The sequence below is a fragment of the Pristiophorus japonicus genome, chromosome 3 (genome assembly GCF_044704955.1).
Source record: "Pristiophorus japonicus isolate sPriJap1 chromosome 3, sPriJap1.hap1, whole genome shotgun sequence".
NCBI classification, from domain to species: domain Eukaryota; kingdom Metazoa; phylum Chordata; class Chondrichthyes; family Pristiophoridae; genus Pristiophorus; species Pristiophorus japonicus.
In genome coordinates, this window is record NC_091979.1 from 197199559 (window position 1) to 197227466 (window position 27908).

At 43.6% G+C, this 27908-nt stretch overlaps 1 protein-coding gene across 4 annotated transcripts in view; it reads left to right on the plus strand.

The window, feature by feature from the left end:
• The window catches only part of plekhm3 (pleckstrin homology domain containing, family M, member 3), a 334170-nt gene that overhangs the window by 158525 nt on the left and 147737 nt on the right, over positions 1-27908 (plus strand). Inside the window, exons 8-9 of one of the 4 annotated variants that reach the window (XM_070876190.1) lie at positions 11514-11695; positions 13488-13968. The exons of 1 other annotated variant lie outside the window; for it this stretch is intronic. In XM_070876190.1, the coding sequence (XP_070732291.1) occupies positions 11514-11688 (175 nt within the window). In that variant the 3' untranslated portion in view covers positions 11689-11695; positions 13488-13968. Of the gene's footprint in view, positions 1-11513; positions 13969-27908 lie in introns of those variants that run through there. 2 more of the 4 variants (XR_011592712.1, XM_070876189.1) reach the window with 2 other exon arrangements.

A 27908-nucleotide genomic window follows, 5' to 3' on the forward strand; every position in this document is an offset into this window, starting at 1 on the left:
TGTTGAGGCCAAACAACAAGAGATGTGCTTCAGCATGGAAATAATTGAAAATGCTTGTCATGACTTTTCCTAATGGCTCTTGGTAGGTGCACTGAGTGCTGTTCGACATATACTTATGGTCACAGAAGATCGCATGTTTTGATCCTCGGTCTGTGTTGATTTGGGTGACCTCAACACCAAACAACAACTTGCATTTATATAGCGCCTTTAACGTAGTGAAACATTCTGAGGTACTTCACTGGAGCGCTTGTCAAATAAAATTTGACACCGAGCCACATAACGAGATATTAGGGCAGGTGATGAAAAGCTTGGTTAAAGAGATAGGTTTTTAGGAGTGTCTTAAAGGAGGAGAGGGAGGTTTTAAGGAGGGAATTCCAAAGCTTAGGGCCTAGGCAGTTGAAGGCATGGCCGTTAATGGTGGAGTGAAGGAAATTGGTGATTCTCAATCGACAAGAATTGTAGCAGAGCAGAGATCTCAGAGTGTTTTACAGCTGGAGGAGATTACCGAGATAGAAAGTATGAAGGTGAGATGTCACAATTGAAGAGGGAAAGGAGATCACCTGGAACACCCACTGCTGATCACTACACAGGGCAAGGTATTGAATCGGTGCTGTCACCCAAAGAACTATATTTGAACATGAGTTAGAAGAGATTCATGGGGTAAATTGAAAAAAAGTAAAAGGAAAGCATTGGTCATCACAGGGCGGAGGTAGTCCTCCACATCTGTATACAGCTGCACAGATACAAGCAGTTAGTTGCCCACAGCTAAGCTTCTGGTAACAGACGCATGAGGTGATAAAAGAGGAGGGGCCTCTACCCTCTGCATTGTGGGAGATAGCGTCTTTCGGATGAGACATTAAACAGAGGTCCTGTCTGCCCTCGCAAGTGGACATTAAAGATCCTGTGGCACTATTTCAAGAAGAACAGGAAAGTTCTCTGGTTCTCTGCCCTGGCCAAAATGCTTGGCTCAACCATAATCACTTTTTTTCCCTCCCGATTAATAATCACTAAAATAGATTAACTGGTTATTCATTAGCTGCTGTGGAATCTTGCTAATCAAACATTGGCTGCTGCATTTGGCTACGTAACAAGTGACTGCACATCCATTGCCTGTGAAACACTTGAGGGCATCCTGAGGTTATATCAATACAAGTTACTTTTTTCTTTACCTTGTGAGGTGAGACAAGAAACCTCAGGAGCTAGTTAAGCATGTAACTATTTGCAGTTATACAATTATAGAACCATACAGCACGTAAGGAGGCCATTCAGCCCTTCGTGCCTGCGCCGGCTCTTTGAAAGAGCTATCCAATTACACTCACTCCCCTGCTCTTTCTCCATGGCCTGCAAATTTTTCCCCTTAAAGTATTTACCTAATTCCCATCATTGAATCTGCTTTCGCCACACTTTCAGGCAGTGCATTCTAGATCATCATAACTCGCTGCGTTAAAAAAATTTTCCTCATCTCACTCCATGGTTCATTTGCCAATTACCTTAAATCTGTGCCCTCTGGTTACTGAATCTCCTGCCAGTGGAAAAGTTCCTCCTTAATGACTATCAAAACTCCCCATGACCTTCTCTGCTCTAAGGAGAACAACCCCAGCTTCTCTTGTCTCTTCACAGAACTGAAGTCCCTTAGCCCTGGAACCATTCTAGTAAATCTCCTCTACACGCTCTCCAAAACCTTGACATCCATCTCAAAGTGTGGTGCTCAAAATTGAACACAATAATCTGGCAGAGAACTTGGCTAGGTCAGTGCGGATCACGGGTGGAACTTGATACTTTCCTGTTCTGCACTGTTCAGTTCAACACTTATCTGACTGAAGCACAGTGGAGGCTTTGACTACATTGCAGTTTGCGGAGTGGACGGTCCCTTAATTTCACCAGCAATAGCTGCTGTGAAGAAAGAAAGACTTTCATTTATATATCGCTTTTCATGACCACCGGACGTCTCAAAGCACTTTACAACGAATGAAGTACTTTTTGAAGTGTAGTCACTGTTGTAGTGTGGGAAACACGGCAGCCAATTTGTACACACCAAGTTGCCACAATCATCATCATCGGCAGTCTCTCGGAATCGAGGAAGCCTTGCTTCCACTCCTGAAGTGAGTTCTTTGGTGGTTGAACAGTCCAATACGAGAGCTACATACTTTGTCAAGCTGGGACAGATAGTCGTTGAGGGAAGGGGTGGGTGGGACTGGTTTGCTGCACGCTCTTTCTGCTGCCTGCACTTGATTTCTGCGTGCTCTCAGCATTGAGATGCGAGGTGCTCAGCATCCTTCCAGATGCACTTCCTCCACTTAAGGCGGTCTTTGGCCAGGGACTCCCAGATGTCAGTGGGGACGTCGCACTTTATCAGGGAGGGTTTGAGGGTGTCCTTGTAACATTTCCTCTGCCTACCTTTGGCTTGTTTTCTGTGAAGGAGTTCCGAGTAGAGCACTTGCTTTGGGAGTCTCGTGTCTGGCATGCGAACTATGTGACCTGCCCAGCGGAGCTGATCAAGTGTAGTCATTGCTTCAATGCTGGGGATGTTAGCCTGGACGAGGACGCTGATGTTGGTGTGTCTGTCCTCCCAGGGGATTTGTAGGATTTTGCGGAGACATCGTTGGTAATATTTTTCCAGTGACTTGAGGTGTCTACTGTACATGGTCCATGTCTCTGAGCCATACAGGAGGGTGGATATTACTAGAGCCCTATAGACCATGAGCTTGGTGGCAGTTTTGAGGGCCTGGTCTTCAAACACTTTTTCCTCAGGCAGCCGAAGGCTGCACTGGAGGCGGTGTTGGATCTCGTCGTCGATGCCTGCTCTTGTTGATAGGAGGCTACCGAGATATGGGAAGTGGTCCATGCTGTCCAGGGCCGCACCGTGGATCTTGATGACTGGGGGGGCAGTGCTGTGCGACAAAGACAGGCTGGTGGAGGACCTTTGTCTGACGGATGTTTAGCGTAAGGCCCATGCTTTCATACGCCTCAGTAAATATGTCTACTATGTCCTGGAGTTCAGCGTCTGTATGTGCGTAGACGCAGGCGTCGTCCGCGTACTGTAGCTCAACAACAGAGGTTGGGGTGGTCTAGAACCTGGCCCAGAGACGGTGCAGGTTGAACAGGTTCCTACTCGTTCTGTAGTTTAGTTCCACCTCAGTGGGGAGCTTGTTGACTGTGAGGTGGAGCATGGCGGCGCAGAGAGTTGATGATGCCAGTTCATTGGATATATTCAAGAGGGAGTTAGATATGGCCCTTACGGCTAAGGGGATCAAGGTGGTATGGAGAGAAAGCAGGAAAGGGGTACTGAGGGAATGATCAGCCATGATCTTATTGAATGGTGGTGCAGGCTCGAAGGGCCAAATGGCCTACTCCTGCACCTATTTCTATGTTTCTATGTTAATAGCAGCGCATTTGAAAAGCAGTGACAGGATCGGTCCAAGTCAGCATGGATTTATGAAGGGGAAATCATGCTTGACAAATCTCAAATTTTTTGAGGATGTAACTAGTAGAGTCGATAAGGGAGAACCAGTGGATGTGGTGTATTTGGACTTCATAGCTAGGGGATTTGAGTATAGGAGCAGGGAGGTCTTACTGCATTTGTACAGCCTTAGTGAGGCCTCACCTGGAATATTGTGTTCAGTTTTGGTCTCCTAATCTGAGGCAGGACGTTCTTGCTATTGAGGGAGTGCAGCGAAAGTTCACCAGACTGATTCCAAGGATGTCTGGACTGTCATATGAGGAGAGACTGGATCAACTGGGCCTTTATTCACTGGAGTTTAGAAGGATGAGAGGGGATCTCATAGAAACATATAAGATTCTGACGGGACTGGACAGGTTAGATGTTGGGGAAGTCCAGAACCAGGGGACATAGTCTTAGGATAAGGGGTAGGCCATTTAGGAACTGAGATGAGCAGGCTGAGGGGAGATTTAATTGAGGTGTATAAAATTATGAGGGGCCTAGATAGAGTGGATAGGGAGGACCTATTTCCCTCCCAGATCAATAACCAGGGGGCTTAGATTTTAAGTAGTTGGTAGAGGGATTAGAGGGGAGATGAGGAAACATTCCTTCACCCAGAGGGTGGTGGGAATCTGGAACTCACTGCCTGAAAGGGTGGTAGAGGCAAAAACACTCATTACATTTAAAAGGTACTTGGATGTGCACTTAAGGGGCTCAATTTGGGCCGAGCCCGTTTTTTAGTGTACTTGCCCGAGTTGCGCCGCTTAAGTACGTCCGGAGATGCTCCAAAAAAAAACGTTCCAGCTTTGGCCGCTGTCTGGCCTCTTCACTGCAGCCGCACAGCGTGGCCAGTCGACTCGGGGGTGGAGCCTGCGTTTTGCGCTGGAAAGTGTGCCGGGACGTCTGCACATGCGCAGTGGAGAATAGTGATGGCCGCGCATGCTCAGTAGCGCTGCGAGTTGGCAATCGGCTTTTGCAAGTTGATGGAGTAAATGGAATTTTCACTGCACTTTCGGTGAAGTTACAGGTGCAAAACTGGAGCAGCTCCAAGGTAACTCCTGCCTTACAGCTCTTTATAAACGTCTTTTTCTTGAAGTTTCAATTGAAATGTTTGTTACTTAAGGCTCAAGTTCATCAACGTCAAAAGAGAAGTACCACAGTTTGTGTCTTAAAATATCTTGCAATACTCTTTGCCATGTTTATTGGAATGAAGGACTGTACAATGTCAAAATCTTTATAAAATTCTTTTTCTTGAAGTTTCCTCTCACTTACAAAAAAAACCTAACAGCTGGTCATCTGTGTAATCTCTCTTTAATTTAACTTGCAAGACAAGCCAATGGAGTGGATTTAAGTGCTTCCTATTTTTACTTCCAATGTGCATTTGTCCCCATTGAACTTTGTTTGCCACAATGAGCCCAAGCCTAGGCCGAGTGGCCTCCCGGCGCGATCTGAGTTCTCCTGCCTGCCAGTGCGTTCTGTGAGTTCTCCTACGTGCGTTCTGAGTGTTCTGGGCCAAGTGCAGAAAGGTGAATTGCAGTTTGATGCTGAAAGTAGGACTTTAATTTTTTATTTCTTTATTATTTTAATTATGTGAAGGAATGATGGTTTTCCAAGTGTGTTCCCTAAGGCTTGGTTGGTTCAGGTCCAGGTCCTCTTCACTTCCCGCCCCTATCCCAGGCCGAATGGCCTCCGATGTATCTACCTGAGCCGATTTCTTTACCTCTCCGCAAGGGTTTTCTCAAGTGGCCACATACGCTGGCCTAAGTAGAAATGGAGTAACTATTAGCTGGCCAAAGTTGCCTAAATATCTAGAACTGGCATAGGTGGCTGGTAACGCCTCATTTTGAGAAAAATAAACAAACCTAAATAAAACGTAACTGAGTTACGCTGATGCAAATTGATTGGGGAAACTGGGAATTTTTAAGTTTGGCCAGAAAAAGCAGCCTACTCCAAAATAAAACAGAGCAACTCCTGGGGAAAATTGAGCCCAAGGAGCCATAACCTACAGGGCTACGGACCTAGTGCTGGAAGGTGGGATTAGGCTGGGTAACTCTTTATCGATACGATGGGATGAATGGTCTCCTTCTGTGTCGTAATTTTCTATGATTCTATGAGATGCTTCGAAAATAATACGAAAGAGGCGTGTTTAAAGCAGTTGATTGTGGTTATTTTGAAAAGCTTGTTCATATCTGTTGAGAATTGTTAGTATTAGCACAAGACAAACTCCTTGTGCTTCATCAACTGGACCATGTTACTATGTTTGTTTAAACAGTCTGGGCCAGTCTTCTTCAAATAGTATTTTTTTCTAGTGTTTTTCTGTTCCATTTCCCTTCAAAGAAAGTACGTGATTCATCCAGCATTTAGGTTGTGCAGAGACCAACAATAACTCTTCTGAAAGTCATAAAGACTACAAAGAAGGTCGATACAGCTGAGTGCAGATGGATGGATGGATAAATGGTCCATCCGAAACACCCCATTTTCTTTGAAGTAAAGCCCAGCTGTCGAGGTGAGCCACACCCTTTGCCTTAGCACAGGTGTGCAGTGATGCCTGGCCTCTTAGTGAAGGGAATTCACTCTGTAACCAACTTAGAGGCAGCCAAGGAAGGCACTGCACTGGGGATGGTGGGGTAAGGTCTTATTGTGTGCAAAATCACAAAAAAAAGAAAGAGTTGCCTTTTATACAGCGACTTTCACCACTGACTTTCAGGGCGTCCCAAAGTGCTTTACAGTCAATTAAGTACTTTTGAAGTGTAATCACTGTGGCAAAGTAGGAAATGTGGCAGCCAATTTGCACACAGTAAGGTCCCACAATGAAATAAACCTATTGGTTGAGGGCTAAATATTGGCCAGTACACCAGGGAGAACTGCCTACTCTTCTTCAAATAGTGCCGTAAAGTGCCGTTCTCTTTTACGGGCACTTAAGAGGGCAGATAGGGCCACGCTTTTCATCTCCGCCAAATGACGGTACCTCCAACAGTGCCGCACTCCCTCAGTACTGCACTGAGTACTGAGTGCTGGCTTGGATTACGGGCTCAAGTCTCTGGAGTGGGACTTGAACCCACAAACTTCTGACTCCGACGCAAGAGCGCTATCCACTGAGTCACAGCTGGAATAGAGGATTAAATGCAAGACACGGACAAACTCTTCCATCATCAGTTGAGAGGGTCCCAGGCAGAGCCCACTAGAATGCTCAATATGATAACCAATTAGAGTGCAGATAACAAGCTTGTTCTCCCAAATTTTATTCATCAATCCATGATCTAGTCTCACATTCTGCTCTGTAATAAATTTTTCAAAGCAGAGCCATGTTCAATCTCAAGTGGAGATAAAGAAGCGGAGGTTCTGGACAAAGTGGAAGTGATTGGCTTTCAAGCTCGTGCTGTGTCGAGGTCTGTCCCACTGGTGTTGCGGTGTGGCCTTGGTCTTTCACACCACACCACTCTTTTTCCCCCCCACCCAAACCCCCAATCAAAAAAACAGACACACAGTCCAGAACTTTAACGCTCCCCTCACCCAGCGAGAATGGTGCGTGGGAGGTTAAGATTAAGCCGAGTTCACTTACCATTCAAGCCCCGCGACATTTTATCTTCACAGACTTTGAAGTCAGCCGAGGCTCCTGCTGCAGGCAAGTGAGGGCCAAATTTAAATATAAAGTCGCTGCCCGACGTCATTGGTGCCGCAGTGTGATTTTCGCATGACTCACGGAGGCCCGCCAGAGAAACCGCACCAAGTGTCCAGAAGTGTTTCAAAAAAATAACTTTGCTGCGACTTCCTTGTGGGCCTGGAGGAGCAGGAGTGCTGTCCCCCCTGGTCACACAAAGAGTCCTTGGTCCTCGCCCCCCCGCAGGCCTTGCCCCTCATTTTACGTGCTTTTTTGGGCCTTCAGCTTCTGGCACCCACTCCAAACGCACCGACCATTTCAAGCCGACACGCTTTTCTAAGCATTGTGTTGTCAGGAGATGTTATAACAAATATGCTGTCAGTGAGTTTATCACTGAGTTCGTAATAGCTGGTTCACAAGACTATGTGACGGCAATGACTGTTTTGCTAATTATCTATGAAGATTAACCTAAAGAGTTTGCACACTTTTATTTACACAGGGCTGACAAAATAGAGAAGGTAGTTTGTGGGCTTTGTTCTTAGGCTTTCTAGGTTTTCATGAATGGGCCAGATTTGAAGAAACTATAGAATTGTTTGCTATTTCACGCACCAATAATTAGTGCAGAAATGAAGAGACAAAATGGATTACCGATCATAGGAGGTTCTTCCAATGATTTTCTACTTCCTGTACGTAACTCCAGTTCCACAGGTTCCAGTACCTCATCCAGGTGTCCAATCTTCACATGTGGAGCTAGACAGTAAGTGGCAGTGGGCTGTTCAACTGTGGATGCGTCACACCATTCCTGTCCACTCACCTGACATCTGCACACATGGAGGGGGTAAATTTGACTCCTGTATATATTATTTAAAAAGAAAAATACAATATTGCATTACATAGAAACATAGAAAATAGGTGCAGGAGTAGGCCATTCGGCCCTTCGAGCCTGCACTGCCATTCAATGAGTTCATGGCTGAACATGCAACTTCAGTACCCCATTCCTGCTTTCTCGCCATACCCCTTGCTCCCCTTAATAGTAAGGACGACATCTAACTCCTTTTTGAATATATTTAGTGAATTGGTCTCAACAACTTTCTGTGGTAGAGAATTCCACAGGTTCACCACTCTCTGGGTGAAGAAGTTTCTCCTCATCTCGGTCCTAAATGGCTTACCCCTTATCCCTAGACTGTGACCCCTGGTTCTGGACTTCCCCAACATTGGGAACATTCTTCCTGCATCCAACTCGTCAGAATTTTAAACGTTTCTATGAGATTCTCTCTCATTCTTCTGAACTCCAGTGAATACAAGGCCAGTTGATCCAGTCTTTCTTGATATGTCAGTCCCGCCATCCCGGGAATCAGTCTGGTGAACCTTCGCTGCACTCCCTTAATAGCAAGAATGTCCTTCCTCAAGTTAGGAGACCAAAACTGTACACAATACTCCAGGTGTGGCCTCACCAAGGCCCTGTACAACTGTAGTAACACCTCCCTGCCCCTGTACTCAAATCTCCTTGCTATGAAGGCCAACATGCCATTTGCCTTCTTAACTGCCTGCTGTACCTGCATGCCAACCTTCAATGACTGATGTACCATGACACCCAGGTCTCATTGCATCTCCCCTTTTCCTAATCTGTCATCATTCAGATAATAGTCTCTGTCTCTTTTTTTTTTACTACCAAAGTGGATAACCTCACATTTATCCACATTATACTTCATCTGCCATGCATTTGCCCATTCACCTAACCTATCCAAGTCACTCTGCAGCCTCATAGCATCCTCCTCGCAGCTCACACTGCCACCCAATTTAGTGTCATCCGCAAATTTGGAGATACTACATTTAATCCTCTAGTCTAAATCATTAATGTACAATGTAAACAGCTGGGGCCCCAGCACAGAAACTTGTGGTACCCCACTAGTCACTGCCTGCCATTCTGAAAAGTATCCATTTACTCCTACTCTTTGCTTCCTGTCTGACAACCAGTTCTCAATCTATGTCAGCACACTACCCCCAATCCCATGTGCTTTAACTTTGCACATTAATCTCTTGTGTGGGACCTTATCGAAAGCCTTCTGAAAGTCCAAATACACCACATCAACTGGTTCTTCCTTGTCCACTCTACTGGAAACATCCTCAAAAAATTCCAGAAGATTTGTCAAGCATGATTTCCCTTTCACAAATCCATGCTGACTTGGACCTATTATGTCACCTCTTTCCAAATGCGCTGCTATGACATCCTTAATAATTGATTCCATCATTTTACCCACTACCGATGTCAGGCTGACCGGTCTATAATTCCCTGTTTTCTCTCTCCCTCCTTTTTTTAAAAAGTGGGGTTACATTGGCTACCCTCCACTCCATAAAAACTGATCCAGAGTCTATGGAATGTTGGAAAATGACTGTCAATGCATCTGCTATTTCCAAGGCCACCTCCTTAAGTACCTCCATCAGGCCCTGGGGATTTATCGGCCTTCAATCCCATCAATTTCCCCAACACAATTTCCCGACTAATAAGGATTTCCCTCAGTTCCTCCTTCTTACTAGACCCTCTGACCCCTTTTATATCCGGAAGGTTGTTTGTGTTCTCCTTAGTGAATACCAAACCAAAGTACTTGTTCAATTGGTCTGCCATTTCTTTGTTCCCCGTTATGACGTCCCCTGATTCTGACTGCAGGGGACCTACGTTTGTCTTTACTAACCTTTTTCTCTTTACATATCTATAGAAGCTTTTGCAGTCTGTCTTCATGTTCCCTGCAAGCTTCCTCTCATACTCTATTTTCGCTGCCCTAATCAAACCCTTTGTCGTCCTCCTGTTGAGTTCTAAATTTCTCCCAGTCCCCGGGTTCGCTGCTGTTTCTGGCCAATTTGTATGCCACTTCCTTGGCTTTAATACTATCCCTGATTTCCCTTGATAACCATGGTTGTGTCACCTTCCCTTTTTTATTTTTACGGCAGACAGGGATGTACAATTGTTGTAGTTCATCCATGCGGTCTCTAAATGCCTGCCATTGCCCATCCACTGTCAACCCCTTAAGTATCATTTGCCAATCTATCCTAGCTAATTCACGCCTCATACCTTCAAAGTTACCCTTCTTTAAGTTCTGGACCATGATCTCTGAATTAACTGTTTCATTCTCTATCCTAATGTAGAATTCCACCATATTATGGTCACTCTTCCCCAAGGGGCCTCGCACAATGAGATTGCTAATTAATCCTCTCTCATTACACAACACCCAGTCTAAGATGGCCTCCCCCCTAGTTGGTTCCTCGACATACTGGTCTAGAAAACCATCCCTTATGCACTCCAGGAAATCCTCCTCCACCGTATTGCTTCCAGTTTGGTTAGCACAATCTATATGCATATTAAAGTCACCCATGATAACTGCTGCACCTTTATTGCATGCACCCCTAATTTCCTGTTTGATGCCCTCCCCAACATCATTACTACTGTTTGGAGGTCTGTACACAACTCCCACTAACGTTTTTTGCCCTTTGGTGTTCTGCAGCTCTACCCATATAGATTCCACATCATCCAAGCTAATGTCCTTCCTAACTATTGCATTAATCTCCTCTTTAACCAGCAATGCTACCCCACCTCCTTTTCCTTTTATTCTATCCTTCCTGAATGTTGAATACTCTTGGATGTTGAGTTCCCAGCCCTGATCATCCTGGAGCCACATCTCCGTAATCCCAATCACATCATATCTGTTAACATCTATTTGCATCATCCACTTTATTACGGATACTCCTCGCATTAAGACACAAAGCCTCCAGGCTTGTCCTTTTAACACCCTTTGTCCTTTTAGAATTATGATGTAGTGTGGCCCTTTTTGTTTCTTGCCTTTGTTTACTCGGCCTTCCACTATTGCTTTTTACCTTTCTACCATCTGTTTCTGACTCCATGTTACTTCGCCCTGTCTCGCTGCATAGGTTCCCATCCCCCTGCCATATTAGTTTAAACACTCCCGAACTGCATTAGCAAATGTTACTGAGTTTCAACACTCCCATATAAATGATAGAATAATATATACTTGTGGACATTCTCGGTGCTAGTTTGTGATCTGGCATGCGCTGCCTGAAAGGCGGTGGAAGCAGATTCAGTAGTAATTTTCAAAAGGGAATTCGATACATACTTGAAAAAGAAAAATTTGCCGGACTATGGGGCAAGAGCAGGGGAGTTGGCCTAATTGGATAGCTCTTTCTGTGGTACGATGGGCTGAATGGCCGCCTTTGCTATATGATTCTACTGAATTAAATGGTTTCCCAGTTTATACAAGATACTTATTAAAATCTCCTCGGATGTACATGACAATAATAACTGCACTTCGAAATGGACTTCATTGGCTGTAGGTCGATTTGGGACGTTCCGAGTTCATGATAGGCGCTCTTTAAAATGCACGTTCTTTCTTTTGTTTTCTTTACAATCTGGGCAAGTATCAGAGTGTGGTAACATACGTAGGTTTTGTTCTTTCTCTGTAGGTGTGAGATTTGCGGAGCGGTCTTCCACGCTGAGTGCAAATCGAGGAGCGTCCCCTGCCCTCGGTGCGTGCACAGGGAGCTGCAGAAGAAGCCCCGGTCTTTCTGGCGCAAACTCGACTTGGACGACAACTTTGAGCTTTACAGTGCGTTCGAATTCTCTTGCCCAAACACCTGATATTCAGGTCAGATTTAGCTCAGTGTAGAGTTATCCGGCTAATGTTTCATGGATGGAAAAATAAGTTAGTGAACATAAGTGGGGTGCAATGGGACAAGGTGCGATAAAGAAACAAGTACAGAGTGCAAGAAACCCCCGCCTCCCCATTCATATTATAATGCACAATGTAGATTGTATTTATCATATATCCTTTGAGAGTTTGTTGTCTTGTCTTGTCCCTATGTGCAATGTAAGAACTATCTTCTCTCAGACAGTTGGAAGACTCTTGAGTGAAATGAGCATGGATTGGTTTCCAGTGGGTGCACAGAATTCCGAGCTGGTGTGAAAAATGGTGGGATCACTTTGCTGTGGTAGGGTTCTTAGGTTGGGGTTGAGGTGCACTCCTGGGCCAGAGCAGACAATACATTTATGTTGCATCTCATTTTTAACCAGACATGACCGTGGGAGTATTTGATGTGGGGACTGAGTGCCAACGAGGGGTAAAATATTCCATTTCCCAATGCCAACGTCCCTCACCTTGGCACAAAATTCACCCCTTACTCTAGGACAACAAAAATGTACACACAACCCCACCACCCCCAGTGTCCTATTGGGGTTAGTACCCTTTCTATTTTAAACAATTCTTCTGAAAAGCATTAGGTTACGATCCAAGATCTATTCTTTATTGACCACCAGCTGAGTGTTATTGGGGAAAATATATTTTAACAGTACTATGAAACAGAAATTTTCCTTTGTGCTTTTAGAACCGATCAAATTTTCCATCAATTCAACAGCAGCTTCCCTTTTTTTAACCTTTGTTTTATTCACAATATATTTTTCTCCTTTTGTTTCCCACTTTCCCAGTTGAAGTTGCGTGTAGGAGTGTGTGCAGATATTCTTGGTCTGCATTTTGTTTCTCTTTGGTTTTGGTCGTCAAGCGAGAGAAGCAATACATAGAGCATAGGGCCAACTGGTCTACATTCTAATGCATCACAAGCTGTCGCAGGCAGATTGAAGTGACAAACTGCCAGGATTAGGCCCATGATCTACACAGAATAGTGCAATTCACAAGTAAACACGAGAGAAGAGTTTCCTGGATTCTTTCAGGATCACTAGCTAAGCTGGCACTTACCAGTATATAAATATCTTTAGGATTAATCATTGCACTGTCCAGGGTGATGACTCTTCGCACTGTCCAGGGTGATGACTCTTCGCACGGTAGCCATTTTGTTCTAGTTCCACATCAAAGGCTTAAGCACATTGGTCAAGCCTCCAAATTTGCAACTCATTCTCCCAATCACTGGGCCATACAACATTCTGAGGAAAAATTTAAAAAAGGAGAGGGTTGGTGGCGGGGAGAGAGAACGGGTCAAAGTGAGTAATGGGAAAGAAATAAGAACGTCGTTAAGACATAGAGGATTAGGGCCCAAAAAGCCTGACCAGAAATAGGTAAAATCTCGCTCTTGTTCCTTTTTATTAGATGGGAAAATTAGAGCAAAGTATTAATAAAATGAGCCTGTGCATAGTTACAAGCATTGACGGTCATTGCTGTACATGGAGCCCACGGGTGGAGTTCAGACCTACACAATCGGCGAGAGTTGTGGGATTATAGAGAGTGCACAGTGGGCAACAGTGAGATCATAGAATGTGTACACTGAGCAAAAACTGGGATATAAAGGGTCCACTTTGGGATGACAGTGGGTACACAATTAAGGATGGGAATGGGTTATGGAAAATCCTTTGAGGAGGATTGGGATTTCGAGGATACCTACATGCAGCATAGAAAAGACATTTTTCTCACCTATTTTCTGGCATTGCAGCTTTGAATGTGGAGGCCCACTGATCAGGTTCAGCTGCATCTAATACTGTACGACGTATTCCATCTTCTCCCTGTTCCTCCCACTAACACACCTCGTTGTCTTCTAAGGTACGTTTTGTCTCTGTCGGAGTCACTTCCTCCGGTTAAAGTTCGCGTGGAGCAAATACATTTTTTTTAAAATTAGCTATTTGAAAAGTTAATTTTAGTTGTGATCAAAATGAAGTTGTATTCGGCACACAGTGAGGGGGTTTTAAAAGTTTTTTTTTTAGCCTGTTTAGAGTAAAGCAGTTACTGTAAATTGAGTGTCAGGTTTCGGGTTCAGGTAACAGTAAGCACTACCCGTACCTACCATGTGTGGATGCAGTCCCACTAACCGGTACATATACAAATTCAATGTGGGCTACGCAGCCACTTTGGGTTTAGTAAGTGAGCCCATGTCCAGTCCCCTTTAAGTAAGGTTTCCTAGTACAACAGCAAGCTATCTGGAGGAGGGGGTGATGGGGGATGGGGGGAAGAGATTGGGGGTGTGGGGGGTGCGCAGAGATTGCACTGAAACACAGCAACAGGTCACTGTTTGACCCTTTCAACAGCACAAATGTCAATTTGGGTTTTAGCATGTAAGCACTCAGGTTCGCATTAATGTGTGTGTGTGTAAATGATGTCATGTATCCGGGGAAGTGCTGCTGTATTTGGAAAAGTGAAGTGAGCGCCATTGCTTTTTAAAACCGTGAAAAGCAGAAGTGATGCAAGTGAAGGTTTGATGGCGAAAAAAACAACTGGAAATGTAACTTTTCGGTACCATTTCACTGCATCACATCACAGTGCAGAGTTTTGTGAAGCCTTGAGGGGAGGTCACACCTCACTGACTCGGCTGCTGTTATCTGCCTCCGACTCGGGACACCGTCTCATGCAGTCATTTAAAAAAAAAACATTTGAGATGCTATCACTCGCAGTCTGTCCTGTCTTGCCGTGACAGATTACACCTCTAATCAGCAGTTCTGCACCAAGGTGTCTACCATAGATGTATAGAAGCTGCACCAGACACGTGTGAACTACTACCTTTCATCTACTACCTGCTGCAATTGTAAAACTCTCAACTTGAAGTCTGCTGCTTTTATAATATAATAATATATTTATGTATATACATCTTGACAGGAACAATTATCCTGAGATTCATTTTTGTACAGTTGGAGCCCATAAAGCTGTCCTGAAAATAATAAAGGTATTTAATTCTATTGCACCACTGTTTTGTATGTTGTTCATTGTGTTTCAATGACCCAAGCAAGCGCCATCTTTCAATGATCTGGGCTACCTTCGCTGATCTCAGCTGCAATGAGTTTGAAGGCACAACAATTGGGCTCCGTATCCCCTGGAGGATAAACCTTCTTTACAAATTTGCTAGAATTCTTTAAGGATGAAACAAACAGGGTGGATAAAGGGGAACCAGTGGATGTGGTGTATTTGGACTTCTCGAAGGCATTTAACAAGGTGCCACGTAAAAGATTATGGCACAAGATAAAAGTTCACGGGGTTGGGGTAATAATATATTAGCATGGATAGAGGATTGGCTAACGAACAGAAAACAGAGAGTCGGGATAAATGGTTCATTCTCGGGTTGGCAATCAGTAACCACTGGGGTGCCGCAGGGATCAGCTGGGACCCCAACTATTTACAATCTATATTAACGACTTGGAGGAAGGGACCGAGTGTAACGTAGCAAAGTTTGCCAACGATACAAAGATGGGAGGAAAAGTAATGTGAGGAGGACACAAAAAATCTGCAAAAGGACATAGACAGGTAAAGTAAGTGGGCAAAAATTTGGCAGGTAGAGTATAATGTTGGAAAATGTGAGGTCATGCACTTTGGCAGAAAAAAATCAAAGAGCAAGTTATTATTTAAATGGAGAAAGATTGCAAAGTGCCGCAGTACAGCAGGATCTGGGGGTACTTATGTATGAAACACAAAAGGTTAGTATGCAAGTACAGCAAGTGATCAGGAAGGTCAATGGTATCTTGGCCTTTATTGCAAAGGGGATGGAGTATAAACGCAAGGAAGTCTTGCTACAGTTGTACAGGGTATTGGTAAGGCCACACCTGGAATACTGCGTGCAGTTTTGGTTTCTATATTTACGAAAGGATATACTTTCTCTGGAGGCAGTTCAGAAAAGGTTCACAAGGTTAATTCCAGAGATGAGGGGTTGACTTATGAGGAAAGGTTGAGTAGGTTGGGCCTCTATTCATTGGAATTCAGAAGAATGAGAGATGATCTTATCGAAACGTATAAGATTATGAGGGGGCTTGACAAGGTGGATGCTGAGAGGATGTTTCCACTGATGGGGGAGGCTACAACTAGAGGGCATAATCTTAGAATAAGGGGCCGCCCATTTAAAACTGAGATGAGGAGAAATCTCTTCTGAGGGTTGTGGATCTGTGGAATTCGCTGCGTCAGAGAACTGAGAAAGCTGGGACATTGAATAAACTTAAGACAGAAATAGACAGTTTCTGAATAAATTTAAGGCAGATGGACAGTTTCTTAAACGATAAGGGAATAAAGGGTTATGGAGATGGCAGGGAAGTGGACCCGAGTCCATGATCAGATCAGCCATGATCATATTAAATGGCGGAGCAGGCTCGAGGGACCGTATGGCCTACTCCTGCTCCTATTTCTTGTGTTGTGTGTTTGGTAAACAAGAGTATAACAGAAATGGTTTCCCATGGTAGAAGGGTCGGTAATCAGAGGACACAGATTTAAGATAGTTGATAAAAGAACTGGGGGTGGGGGAGGGGGGGGTTGCTTTTTTTTAAATGCAGTGTGTTCTGATCTGGAATGCACTGCCTTTCATCTCAGGATGTCCCAAAGCACTTTACAGCCAATGAGGTACTTTTTTGAAGTGCAGTAACTGTTGTAATATAGGAAACGCGGCAGCTAATTTGCGCACAGCAAGTTCCCACAAACAGCAATGTGATTTGGTGATATTGATTGAGCGATAAGAATTGGCCAGTACACCAGGGAGCACTCCTGTACTCTTCGAAATAGTGACATGGGATCTTTTATATCCACCTGAGAGGGTAGTCGGGGCCTCAGTTTAACATCTCATCTGAAAGACGGCACCTCCAACAGTGCGGCAGTCCCTCGGATCCAAGGCGAGTAGTTGGATTAAGATAATTGAATGGCGGAGCAGGCTCGAGGGGCTGAATGGCCTATGTTCCCTCAGTACTGCACTGGAGTGACAACTTAGATTTTGTGTTCAAGTCTCTGGGGTGGGATTGTTAACCCACAACGTTTTGGCTCAAGCGAGAGTGCTGTCAACTGAGCCATGGCTGCCACTTAGGAGCAAACTGAAATGCCTGATTTCCATTGGGATGTTTTTCACCTATTAGGTTTGATTGATTCCACAAGATTAGGAGTTTCATTTTGATGGAAGTTAAGCGTTTCAGTCAGGTTATGTTTCAGTACTTTTCATCTACCTATGTTCCACTGCCCTCCCCCCCCCCCCCTGCAAACTCTCCTTTTCCCATGAATATCAGTACATTAGAGCTGTCAACACACTGCTAGCCTCCAAGTGCTGGAAGGGGGGGGGGGGGGGGCTGCTTGGCAACGCTTCGTTCCCCCTGTTTAACTCGTGGGATTTTATATCAACGGTTACCAATTTGTTGTTGTCGTCTAGCTCGTTTGCTGGGGTGATTTTATTGAGGATCTCACAAATTAAACGTGAGCGGCCTTAGTGCCTCGTTGTCGCTTCCAATTAGTGCATTGTCGAGCCGCACAATAGCATCACTGTAGCAAGCGCAATGGGGGCTTTCTGTGCTTCCCTTCTGGATTGCGGGCAGTCAAGATTCATTTGGGGGGTGGGGGGAGAGGAGGAGGAGATGGGGGGGTGGCGGGGAGATCCTGCTACATGGACAGAAAATGCCATCAGGAAATAAATGCAGCTGCGATGCAGTGTAAGGTCCCAGACCTGTGAAAGCTTGGAGTGGGAGCCTCCCATTCAAGCCCTCTCTCGCTGCACAAAAGGACTCGAGGGGGGCTTCAATGTAATTAGTGGATTCAGCTGTGGAAAGAACACTGCTTGCCTCATTCTAACCAAATTTTATTTTCAAAAGGCAAGTCCTTGCCGTTATTTTAAAGTTTAAAAGAGGCAGATTGTTCGCCACTTCCCCGACTCCTTTTCTTTAATATCCCTAGACTATTTTGTTTTGGTAGAGCAACATGGATTTTATTTTAAAACATGGCTGGCCCATAAACACACCAGAAATTCTCTCCTAATTTACAAATAACCTTATCCAGCAACAGTATACATGAAAAGGAAAAATATGCAGGACTAATGGGGAAAGAGCGGGGCACTCGGGACTAATCAGCTAGCTCTTTCAAAGAGCCAACACAGGCACGATGGGCCGAATGGCATCCTTCTGTGCTGTAAGATTCCATGAGATATAAAAAAGACAACCTACAGTCAAGTTCCCACATAACAACAGTGACTACACTCCAAAAGTATTTCAATGTAAAGCACTTTGAGACATCCAGTGGTCGTGAAAGGTGCTATATGCAAGTCTTTCTTTAAATATATGAAGACCTTTCAAAAAATGGATAGTCTATTAGGGTCACTAGACTTAGTGACTGAATAAATCAAATTCCATTTTATTGCTCAGAATTCCAGGACTTATCAGGGATGGCATACCATAATTCTGATCGCTGTTTCCTCAAAAATGGAAAAATGGCACATTGCTTAGAATATACAAAGGTGCAGCGTGACCTCTAATCGAGGCCACTGGGTTTATAAGTAAAATTCCAATTTTTATTACATGGAGATTCTGATAATTTTACTGGTGATTTGGGATTCGATTTCACCACGTTGCCCGTTTCTGTTGAAAGCTTCAAACCAGCGGCCTTGCTTTTGCAATGAATGTTTTGTATATTATATACAATAAAATGCCATACCTTTCCTAGACCAATATGGTGCTTCGATGAGCTGGTCCTATAGGTCGTCACTATCTTGCCCGGTGTTAAAGCCTCAAATTTAAAATTCCACATTCTCGTGTGTAAATCCCTTCATGGCCGCTCCTGCCGCCCCCCCCCCCCCCCCCCCCCCCCCCCATCTCTGTAACCTTCTCCCTACAACCCTCTGAGATATCTGCATTCCTCCAAATCTGGCATCATGCACATCCCTGATTTCTTTCGCCCCACCAATGACAGCTTTCAGCTGTCTAAGCCCTGAGCTCTGAAATTCGTTCCATAAACCTGACCATCTCTCTACCTCTCTCTCTTCCTTTAAGATGCTCCTTCAAACCTACCTCTTTGACCAATCTTTTGGTCACGTGTTCTAATATATCCTTATAAGAAGATAAGAAATAGGAGCAGGAGTAGACCATATGTCCTTGAGCCTACTCTGCCATTCAATAAGATCACAGCTAATCTTCTACCTCAACTCGACTTTCCTGCCCAATCCCCATATTTCTTGATCTCTTTAGTGCCTAAAAATCTATTGATCTCAGTCTTGAATATACTCAATGACTGAGCACACACAGCCCTCTGGGATAGAGAATTCCAAAGATTCATAACTTCTGAGTGAAAAAATGTCTAATCTCAGTCCTAAATGGCCAAATCGTAGGTGACTTTAATCTACATATAGACTGGCCAAACCAAATTAGTAATAATATTGTGGCAGATGAATTTTTGGTGTGTGTACGAGATGGTTTTTTAGACTAGTATGTTGAGGAGCCTACTAGGGTCTTCACTAATCTCTTTCTATTTACGTACTTGTAGAAACTTTTGTGCGGGGTCCTTTAGGGAAGAGTGACCATAACATTGAATTTCTTATTAAGATGGAAAGTGAAGTAGTCCAATCCGAAATGAGGGTCCTAAATCTAAATAAAGGAAACTACGAAGGTATGAGGAATGAATTGGCTATGATAGATTGGGAAGATTCATTAAAAGACATGACGGTGGATAGGCAATGGCTAATATTTAAGGAACGAATGCATGAATTGCAACAGTTATACATTCCTTTCTGGCATAAAAAAACAAAAGGAAAAGTGGCCCAACCATGGCTAACAAAAGAAATTAAGGATAGTATTAGATCCAAAGAGGAGTTACACAAAGTTGCCAGAAAAAGTAGCAAGCCTGAGGATTGGGAGCAGTTTAGAATTCAGCAAAAAAGGACCAAGAGATTGAGTAAGAGGGAATAAATAGAGTATGAGAGTAAACTTGCAAGGAACATAAAAACCGACTGCAAAAGTTTCTACAAGTACGTAAAAAGAAAAGGATTAGTGAAGACAAATGTAGGTCCTTTACAGACAGAAACAGGAGAATTTGTAATGGGGAACAAGGAAATGGCAGAACAATTAAATAAATACTTCGGTTCTGTCTTCACGGGAGAGGACTCAATAACGTCCCAGAAATGCTAGGGAACCAAGAGTCTAGTGAGCAAGAGAATTAAAGGAAATGATAATTAGTAAGAAAATAGTGCTGGAGAAACTAATGGGACTGAAGGCAGATAAATCCCCAGGGCCTGATGATCTGCATCCCAGAGTACTAAAAGAGGTAGCCATGGAAATAATAGATGCATTGGTTGTCATCTTCCAAAATTCTATAGATTATGGATCAGTTCCTGCAGATTGGAGGGTGGCAAATGTAACCCCACTATTTAAAAAAGGAGGGAGAGAGAAAATGGGGAACTACAGACCGGTTAGCCTGACATCAGTAGTAGGGAAAATACGGGAGTATTATAAAGGATGTGATAATGGCAGTAATTAATGTATTGGCATGGATTGAAAATTAGTTAACTGACAGGAAACAGAGAGTAGGAATAAACGGGTCTTTTTCGGGGTGGCGGGCAGTGACTAGTGGGGTACCACAGGGATCAATGCTTGGGCCCCAGCTATTCACAATATATACAAATGATTTGGATGAGGGAACCAAATGTAATATTTCCAAGTTTGCTGATGACAGAAAACTAGGTGGGATTGTGCGCTGTGAGGAGGATGCAAAGACGCTGCAAGGCGATTATAGGTTGAGTGAGTGGGCAAACACATAGCAGATGCAGTATAATGTGGATAAATGTGAAGTTATCCACTTTGGTAGGAAAAACAGAAGGACAAAGTATTACTTAAATGGTGATGACTTGGGAAATGTCGATGTACAGAGGGACCTGGGTGTCCTTGTATATCAGTCATTGAAAGCAAACTTGCAGGTGCAGCAAGCAGTTAGGAAGGCAAATGGTATGTTGGCCTTCATTGCAAGAGGATTTGAGTACAGGAGCAAGGATGTCTTACTACAGGTATACAGGACCTTGGTGAGACCGCACCTGGAGTATTGTGTGCAGTTTTGGTCTCCTTACCTAAGAAAGGATATACTTGCCGCAGAGAGAATGCAGCGATTTCTGGGATGGCAGGACTGTCGTATGAGGAGAGATTGGGTTGACTAGGCCTGTATTCACTAGAGTTTAGAAAAATGAGAGGGGATTTCATTGAAACGTGTAAAATTCTGACTGGGTTAAATAGACTAAATGCGTGGAGGATGTTTCCCCTCGCTGGGAAGTCTAGAACAGTCTCAGGATACGGGGTAGGAAATTTAGGACCGAGATGAGAAATCTTTTCACTCAGAGGGTGGTGAACCTGTGGAATTCTCTACCACAGAAGGCTGTAGAGGTCAAGTCACTGAATATATTTAAGAGGGAGATAGATAGATTTCTAGAAACAAAAGGCATCAAGGGGTATGGAGAAAAAGCAGGAATATGGTGTTCAGGTAGAGGATCAGCCATGATCATATTGAATGGCGGTGCAGACTCGAAGGGCCGAATGACCTACTACTGCTCCTATTTTCTATGTTTCTATGTCTAACCCCTTATCCTGAGACAAAGACCGCTAGTTTGAGACTCTTCAGGCAGGGGAAACAGCCTCTCACCATCTACCCTGTTAAGCCATCCAAGAATGTTATTATACATTGCAATGAGATCACCTCTCATTCTTCTAAACTCCAAAGAATATAGGCCCATTCTACTCAATCTCCCCTCATAGGACCCAAAATTGGCTCAGTGGCATGAAGCAAAGGGTAATGGTCGACGGGTGTTTTTGTGACTGGAAGGCAATGGATAATATTGGATAATCAAGGGGCTATAGGGAGGGAGGAACTTAATACAATCACTATCACTAATGAAGTAGTACTAGGTAAAATAATGGGACTAAAGGCGGACAAGTCCCATGGACCTGATGGCTTACATCCTAGGGTCTTAAGAGAAGTGGATGAATTGGTTGTAACCTACCAAAATTCCCTTGGATTGGGAAACCGCAAATGTAACATCCCTATTTAAGAAAGGAGACAGACAAAAAGCAGGAAACTATAGATCAGTTAGCCTAACATCTGTCGTTGGGAAAATGCTGGAGTCCATTATTAAGGAAGCAGAAGCGGGACATTTGGAAAAGCATAATTCAATCAAGCAGAGGCAGCATGGTTTTATGAAAGGGAAATTGTTATGTATTTAACCCCTTGCAACCTGTATTACACTATCACCAGAGGGCCTACCTATTGGAGTCCCAAGGGATCCCAACATCCCTTGGGAGCACGGTATATAAGCAGGCCATCCACGAGGTACCTGCACTCTGGAGTCTCATTAAAGGAGCTAAGGTCACACTTGCTCATTGTATACAGTACTCGGTTTCATCCTTTTTTCCTTCCTGAGCACATCAGAAATCATGTTTGACAAATTTACTGGAGTTCTTTGAGAATGTAACGAGCAGGGTGGATAAGGGGGAACCAGTGGGTGTGGTGTATTTGGATTTCCAGAAGGCATTCGATAAGGTGCCACATAAGAGGTTACTGCACAAGATAAGAGCTTACGGGATTGGGGGTAATATATTAGCGTGGATAGAGGATTGGCTAACTAACAGAAAACAGAGAGTCGGGATAAATGGTTCATTTTCCAGTTGGCAAGCCGTGACTAGTGGGGTGCCACAGGGATCAGTGCTGGGTCCTCAACTATTTACAATCTATATTAATGACTTGGATGAAGGGACCGAGTGTAATGTAGCCAAGTTTGCTGATGATACAAAGATGGGTGGGAAAGCAAATTGTGTGGAGGGCACAAAAAATCTGCAAAGGGATATAGACAGGTTAAGTGAGTGGGCAAATATTTGGTAGATGGAGTATAATGTGGGAAACTGTGAGGTTATCCACTGTTGTTGGAAAAATAAAAAAGCAAATTATTATATAAATGGGGAGAGATTACAAAATGCTGTGGTACAGAGGGATCTGGGGATCCTTGTACATGAAACACAAAAAGATAGCATGCGGGTACTGCAAGTAATTAGGAAGGCAAATGGAATATTGGCCTTTATTGCAAGGGAGATAGAGTATAAAAGTAAGGAATTCCAGCTACAACTGTACAGGGCGTTGGTAAGACCACACCTGGAGTATTGCATACAGTTTTGGTCTCCGTATTTAAGGAAGGATATACTTGCATTGGAGGCTGTTCAGAGAAGGTTCACTCGGTTGATTCCGGCGATGAGGGGGTTGACTTATCAAAATAGGTTGAGTAGGTTGGGCCTTTACTCATTGGAGTTCAGAAGAATGAGAGGTGATCTTATTGAAGATAATGAGGAGGCTCAGCAAGGTGGATGCAGAAAGGATATTTCCACTCATAGGGGAAACTAAAACTACGGGACATAGTTTTAGAATAAGGGTCCGCCCATTTAAAATTGAGATGAGGAGAAATTTCTTTGAGGGTTGTAAATCTGTGGAATTCGCTGCCCCAGAGAGCTGTGGAGGCTGGGTCATTGAATATATTTAAGGCGGAGATAGACAGATATTTGAACGAAAAGGGAGTCAGGTTATGGGGAGCGGGCAGGGAAGTGGAGCTGAGTCCATGATCAGATCAGTCATGATCTTATTGAATGGCGGAGCAGGCTCGCAGGGCCAAATGGCCTACTCCTGCTCCTATTTCTTATGTTCTTATGATCCAAAATTGGCTCCGTGGCATGAAGCAGAGGGTAATGGTTGATGGGTGTTTTTGTGACTGGAAGGCTGTTTCCACAGGTTCCATGGGGCTCAGTACTAGGTCCCTTGCTTTTTGTGGTATATATTAGTGATTTAGATGTGAATGTAGGGGGCATAATTAAGAAGTTTGCAGACGATACAAAAATTGTCTGTGTGGTTGATAGTGAGGAAGAAAGCTGTAGAATGCAGGAAGATATCGATGGTCTGGTCAGGTGGGCAAAACAGTGGAAAATGGAATTCAATCTGGAGAAATGTGAAGTAATGCATTTGGGGAGGGTTAACAAGGTAAAGGAATACACAACAAATGGTAGGATACTGAGAAGTGTAGAGGAACAGAGGGACCTTGGAGTGCATGTCCACAGATCCCTAAAGCTAGCAGGTGGTTAAGAATGCATATGGGATACTTTCCTTTATTAGATGTGGCATAAAATACAAGAGCAGGGAGGTTATGCTTGATCTGTATAAAACACTAGTTAGGCCATAGCTGGAGTACTGCGTGCAGTTCTGGTCACCACATTACAGGAAAGATATGAATGCATTAGAGAGGGTATGGAGGAGATTTACGAGGGTGTTGCCTGGACTGGAGCATTTTAGCTATGAGGAAAGATTGGATAGGCTGGGTTTGTTTACTTTGGAACAAAGGAGGCTGAGGGGAGACCTTATTGAGGTGTATCAAATTATGAGGGGCTGAGATAGAGTGGATAGGAAGAACCTGTTTCTCTTAGCAGAGAGGTCAATAACCAGGGAGCATAGATTTAAAGTAATTGGTAGAAGGATGAGAGGGGAGTTGAGGAGAATACCCAGAGGGTGGTGAGGGTCTGGAACTCACTGCCTGTAAGGATGGTAGAGGCAGAAACCCTCATCAAATTTTGTATGTACTTGAAGTGCTGTAACCTACAAGGCTACGGTTCTGCCAACATCCTCATAAATCTCCTCTGTACCCTCTAGTGCAATCACATCTTTCATGTAAAGTGGTGACCACAATTGTATGCAGTACTCTAGTTGTGGCCTAACTAGTGTTTTATATAGTTCGAGTATAACCTCCCTGCTCTTGTATTCTATGCCTAGGCTAATAAAGAGCTGGAAAGTGAGATTAGGCTGGATAGCTCTTTTTCAGCTAGCACAGAAACGATGGGCCCTACAGCCTCCTTCTCTGCCATAGATTTTATGATTCATAAGACAGCCCTCTCATTCCGGAATCAATCTAGTGAACCTTTGTTGCACCCCCTCTAAAGCAAGTATATCCTACCTTAGATAAGGAGACCAAAACTGTACACAGTGTTATATAATTGCAGCAAGAACTCTTACACTCCGATCCCTTTGCAATAAAGGCTAACATATCATTTGCCTTCCTAATTGCTTGCTGTACTTGCATGTTAATTTCTGTTGTTCGTGTACAAGGACTCCAAATCCTTCTGAATCCCAACATTTACTTGTGTGTCTCCTTTTTTTAAAAAAAAGTATTCTACTTTTCCAATCTTCTTACCAAAGTAGATATTTTCACATTTTCCCACATTATATTTCATCTGGCACATTTTTTCCCAATCACTTAACCTGCCTATATCACTTTGCAGCCTCTTTGTGTCCTTCCACGCAGCTTATTTTTCCCCCTAGCTTTGTATCGTCAGAAACTTGGATATATTACACTCAGTCCCCACATCTAAGTCATTGCTATAGATTGTAAATAGCTGAGGCTCAAGCACTGATCCTTGCAGCACTCCACTAGTTACACCCTGCCATCCTGAAAATGTATTTTTTATTTTTACTCTGTTTTCTGTCCATTAGTCAATCCTCAGTCCATGATAATATATTACCCCCATCCCATGACCCCTAATTTTGTGTAACAACCTATTGTGTGGCACCTTATCAAATGCCTCTGAAAACATCCACAGGATTCCCCTTATCTACCCTGCTAGTTACACCTTCTAGTTACACCTAGATTTGTCAAACACGATTTCCCTTTCATAAAACCATGTTGACTCTGCCGAATCACATTGTGATTTTCCAAGTACCCTGTCATCAAGTCCTTAATAATAGATTCTAGCATTTTCCCAACTACTGATGTCAGGCTAACTGGCCTATAGTTCCCATGTTTTCTCTCTCCCTCCTTTCTGGAACAGCAGGGTTTAATTTGCTACCTTCCAATCCACGGGGACAGTTCTAGAATCAAGGGAATTCCAGAAGATCAAAACCAATGCATCCATTATCTCTACAGCCACCTCTTTTAGAACCCTCGGATGTAGGCCATCAAGTCCAGGGGATTTGTTGGCTTTTAGTCTATTAATTTCTCCAGTACTTTATTATTTACTAAGTTCCTCAGTCTCATTAGACCCTTAGCTCTCCACATTTTCCATCTTTGTTTCTTTTACTGTGAAGATAGACACAAAATATTTGTTTAACTTCTCAGCCATTTCGTTATTCCCCATTATAATTTCTCCTGTCTCTGCCTCTAAGGGACCCATGTTTACTTTTGCTAATCTCTTCCTTTTACATATGTGTAAAAGCTTTTACAACCTTTTTACATTTCTTGCTAATTTACTCTAATTCTATTTTCTCCCTCATCATTCTTGGTCATCCTTTGCTGATTTTTAAAACCCTCCCATTCCTCAGGTATGCTACTCTTTTTGGCAACATTGTAAGCCTATTCTATCAATCTATTACTATCCTTAACTTCCCTAGTTAGCCAGGGTTGTACCACTTTTCTAGTGTAGTTTTTATTCCTCAAGTGAATGTATATTCGTTGAGAAATATGAATTATTTCTTGTGGCTCGGTGTCAATTTTTACGCTCTTATGAAACACCTCGGGTGATTTTACTGTGTTAAAAAGCAGTATAAATGCAAGTTGTTGTCGATAAAACTTCCTTCTTCACTACTTCACCTCTCAGTTTCTCAGTCATTGCCTGAACTGTAGAGCATTGATCTGAGACAGTGTCACACCCCCCTCAAAACAGCTTGCTGTTTACCTGTCTTTAAAAGACAGTGGCAATGCCAACTGTCTGGGATAGTTTGCCAATAGCATTGCGGCAATCAAAAGCAGCCCTTGCGGACCATTTACTTGCCTGGAACTGATTATACAAACAGATCGTAGCAGTATAGGGCAGCTAGATCCAGCTGTTTTAAACGAAACCTGGGCACTCTCATAGCAACAACTTAAAGGAGGTCAAGGCTACACTAAATTACATTGAGCTTTTTTTTAACCATTTATCACATTAAAAGATACAGCCGCAAGCATTCTTTTACAAGTTGTATATTTGGGATTGTGTGCTGTTTCAAATGGGAATGTGATCTATCAAAAAAAAAAGAAAGTCTTGCATTTATATAGCACCTTTCACTACATCAGGATGCCCCAAAACGCTTTACAGCTAATGAAGTACTTTTTTTGAAGTGTCACTGGTGTAATGTGGGAAATGCGGCAGCCAATTTGCGCAAAGAGAGCTCCCACAAACAGCAATGTAATAATGACCAGATAATCTGTTTTTTAGTGATGTTGATTGAGGGATAAATATTGTCCAGGTCACCAGGGAGAACTTCCCTGCTCTTCTTCAAAATAAGTGCCTTGGGATCCTTTATGCCCATCTGAGAGGACAGATGGGGACTCGGTTTTACGTCTCATCCGAAAGAAGGCACCTCTGACAGTGCAGCACTCCCTCAGCTCTGCACTGCACTGGAGTGTCAGCCTAGATGTTGTGCTCAAGTCTCTGGAGTTTAACTTGATGAACCCACACCTTCGAATCAGAGGCAAGAGTGCTACTAACTGAGCCACAGCTAACACCTAAATGATATATATACAGGTGCAATGTCTCAAATCCGGCTGTCCGAAAACCAGCCATTTTTGAGAAAGTCAGTAAAATGAAATCCGGAATTATTGTCCGAAAACTGGCAGGCTGGACTAGTTATCGGCTTCACCGCTATGTTTTAAATGACATGCGATCGGTCCGAGCCTTGCCGAATGACCCTCGACCCGACCCGACCTGACCCACGCCAATATTAGTGCTTTGTCTGTCTCGGTAGCATACGTATGCTTTGATTTTCTTGTTCGAAATCCGGAAAAATCCGAAAATTGGCACGGTCTTGGTCCCGAGGTTGCCGGATTTGAGACATCGTACCTGTATATAGTTTTATGGTTTAACCAGGATGGAGAGTCAGCGATTTTCTTCCTTGATCATTGTGTGAAAACTTATTACTTAACCAGAAACATGTCGTTCTCTGTGTGTCGACTTCAATTAAACCCTGTACAGATATATCACTGAACTACCAGAGGCTGTCCTGCAAAATGGCCCCTGCCAACCTCATTACGTCTGTTTTATGGACAGATTTGAACTTTAATCAATTTTCCTTTCCATGGATTTGAAAATCAGGCGGGGTGTATAACAGGGTTAGTTTTGCATCCTATAATGAAATTTAAAATCTACCCCAACGTGAGGCAAGGAAG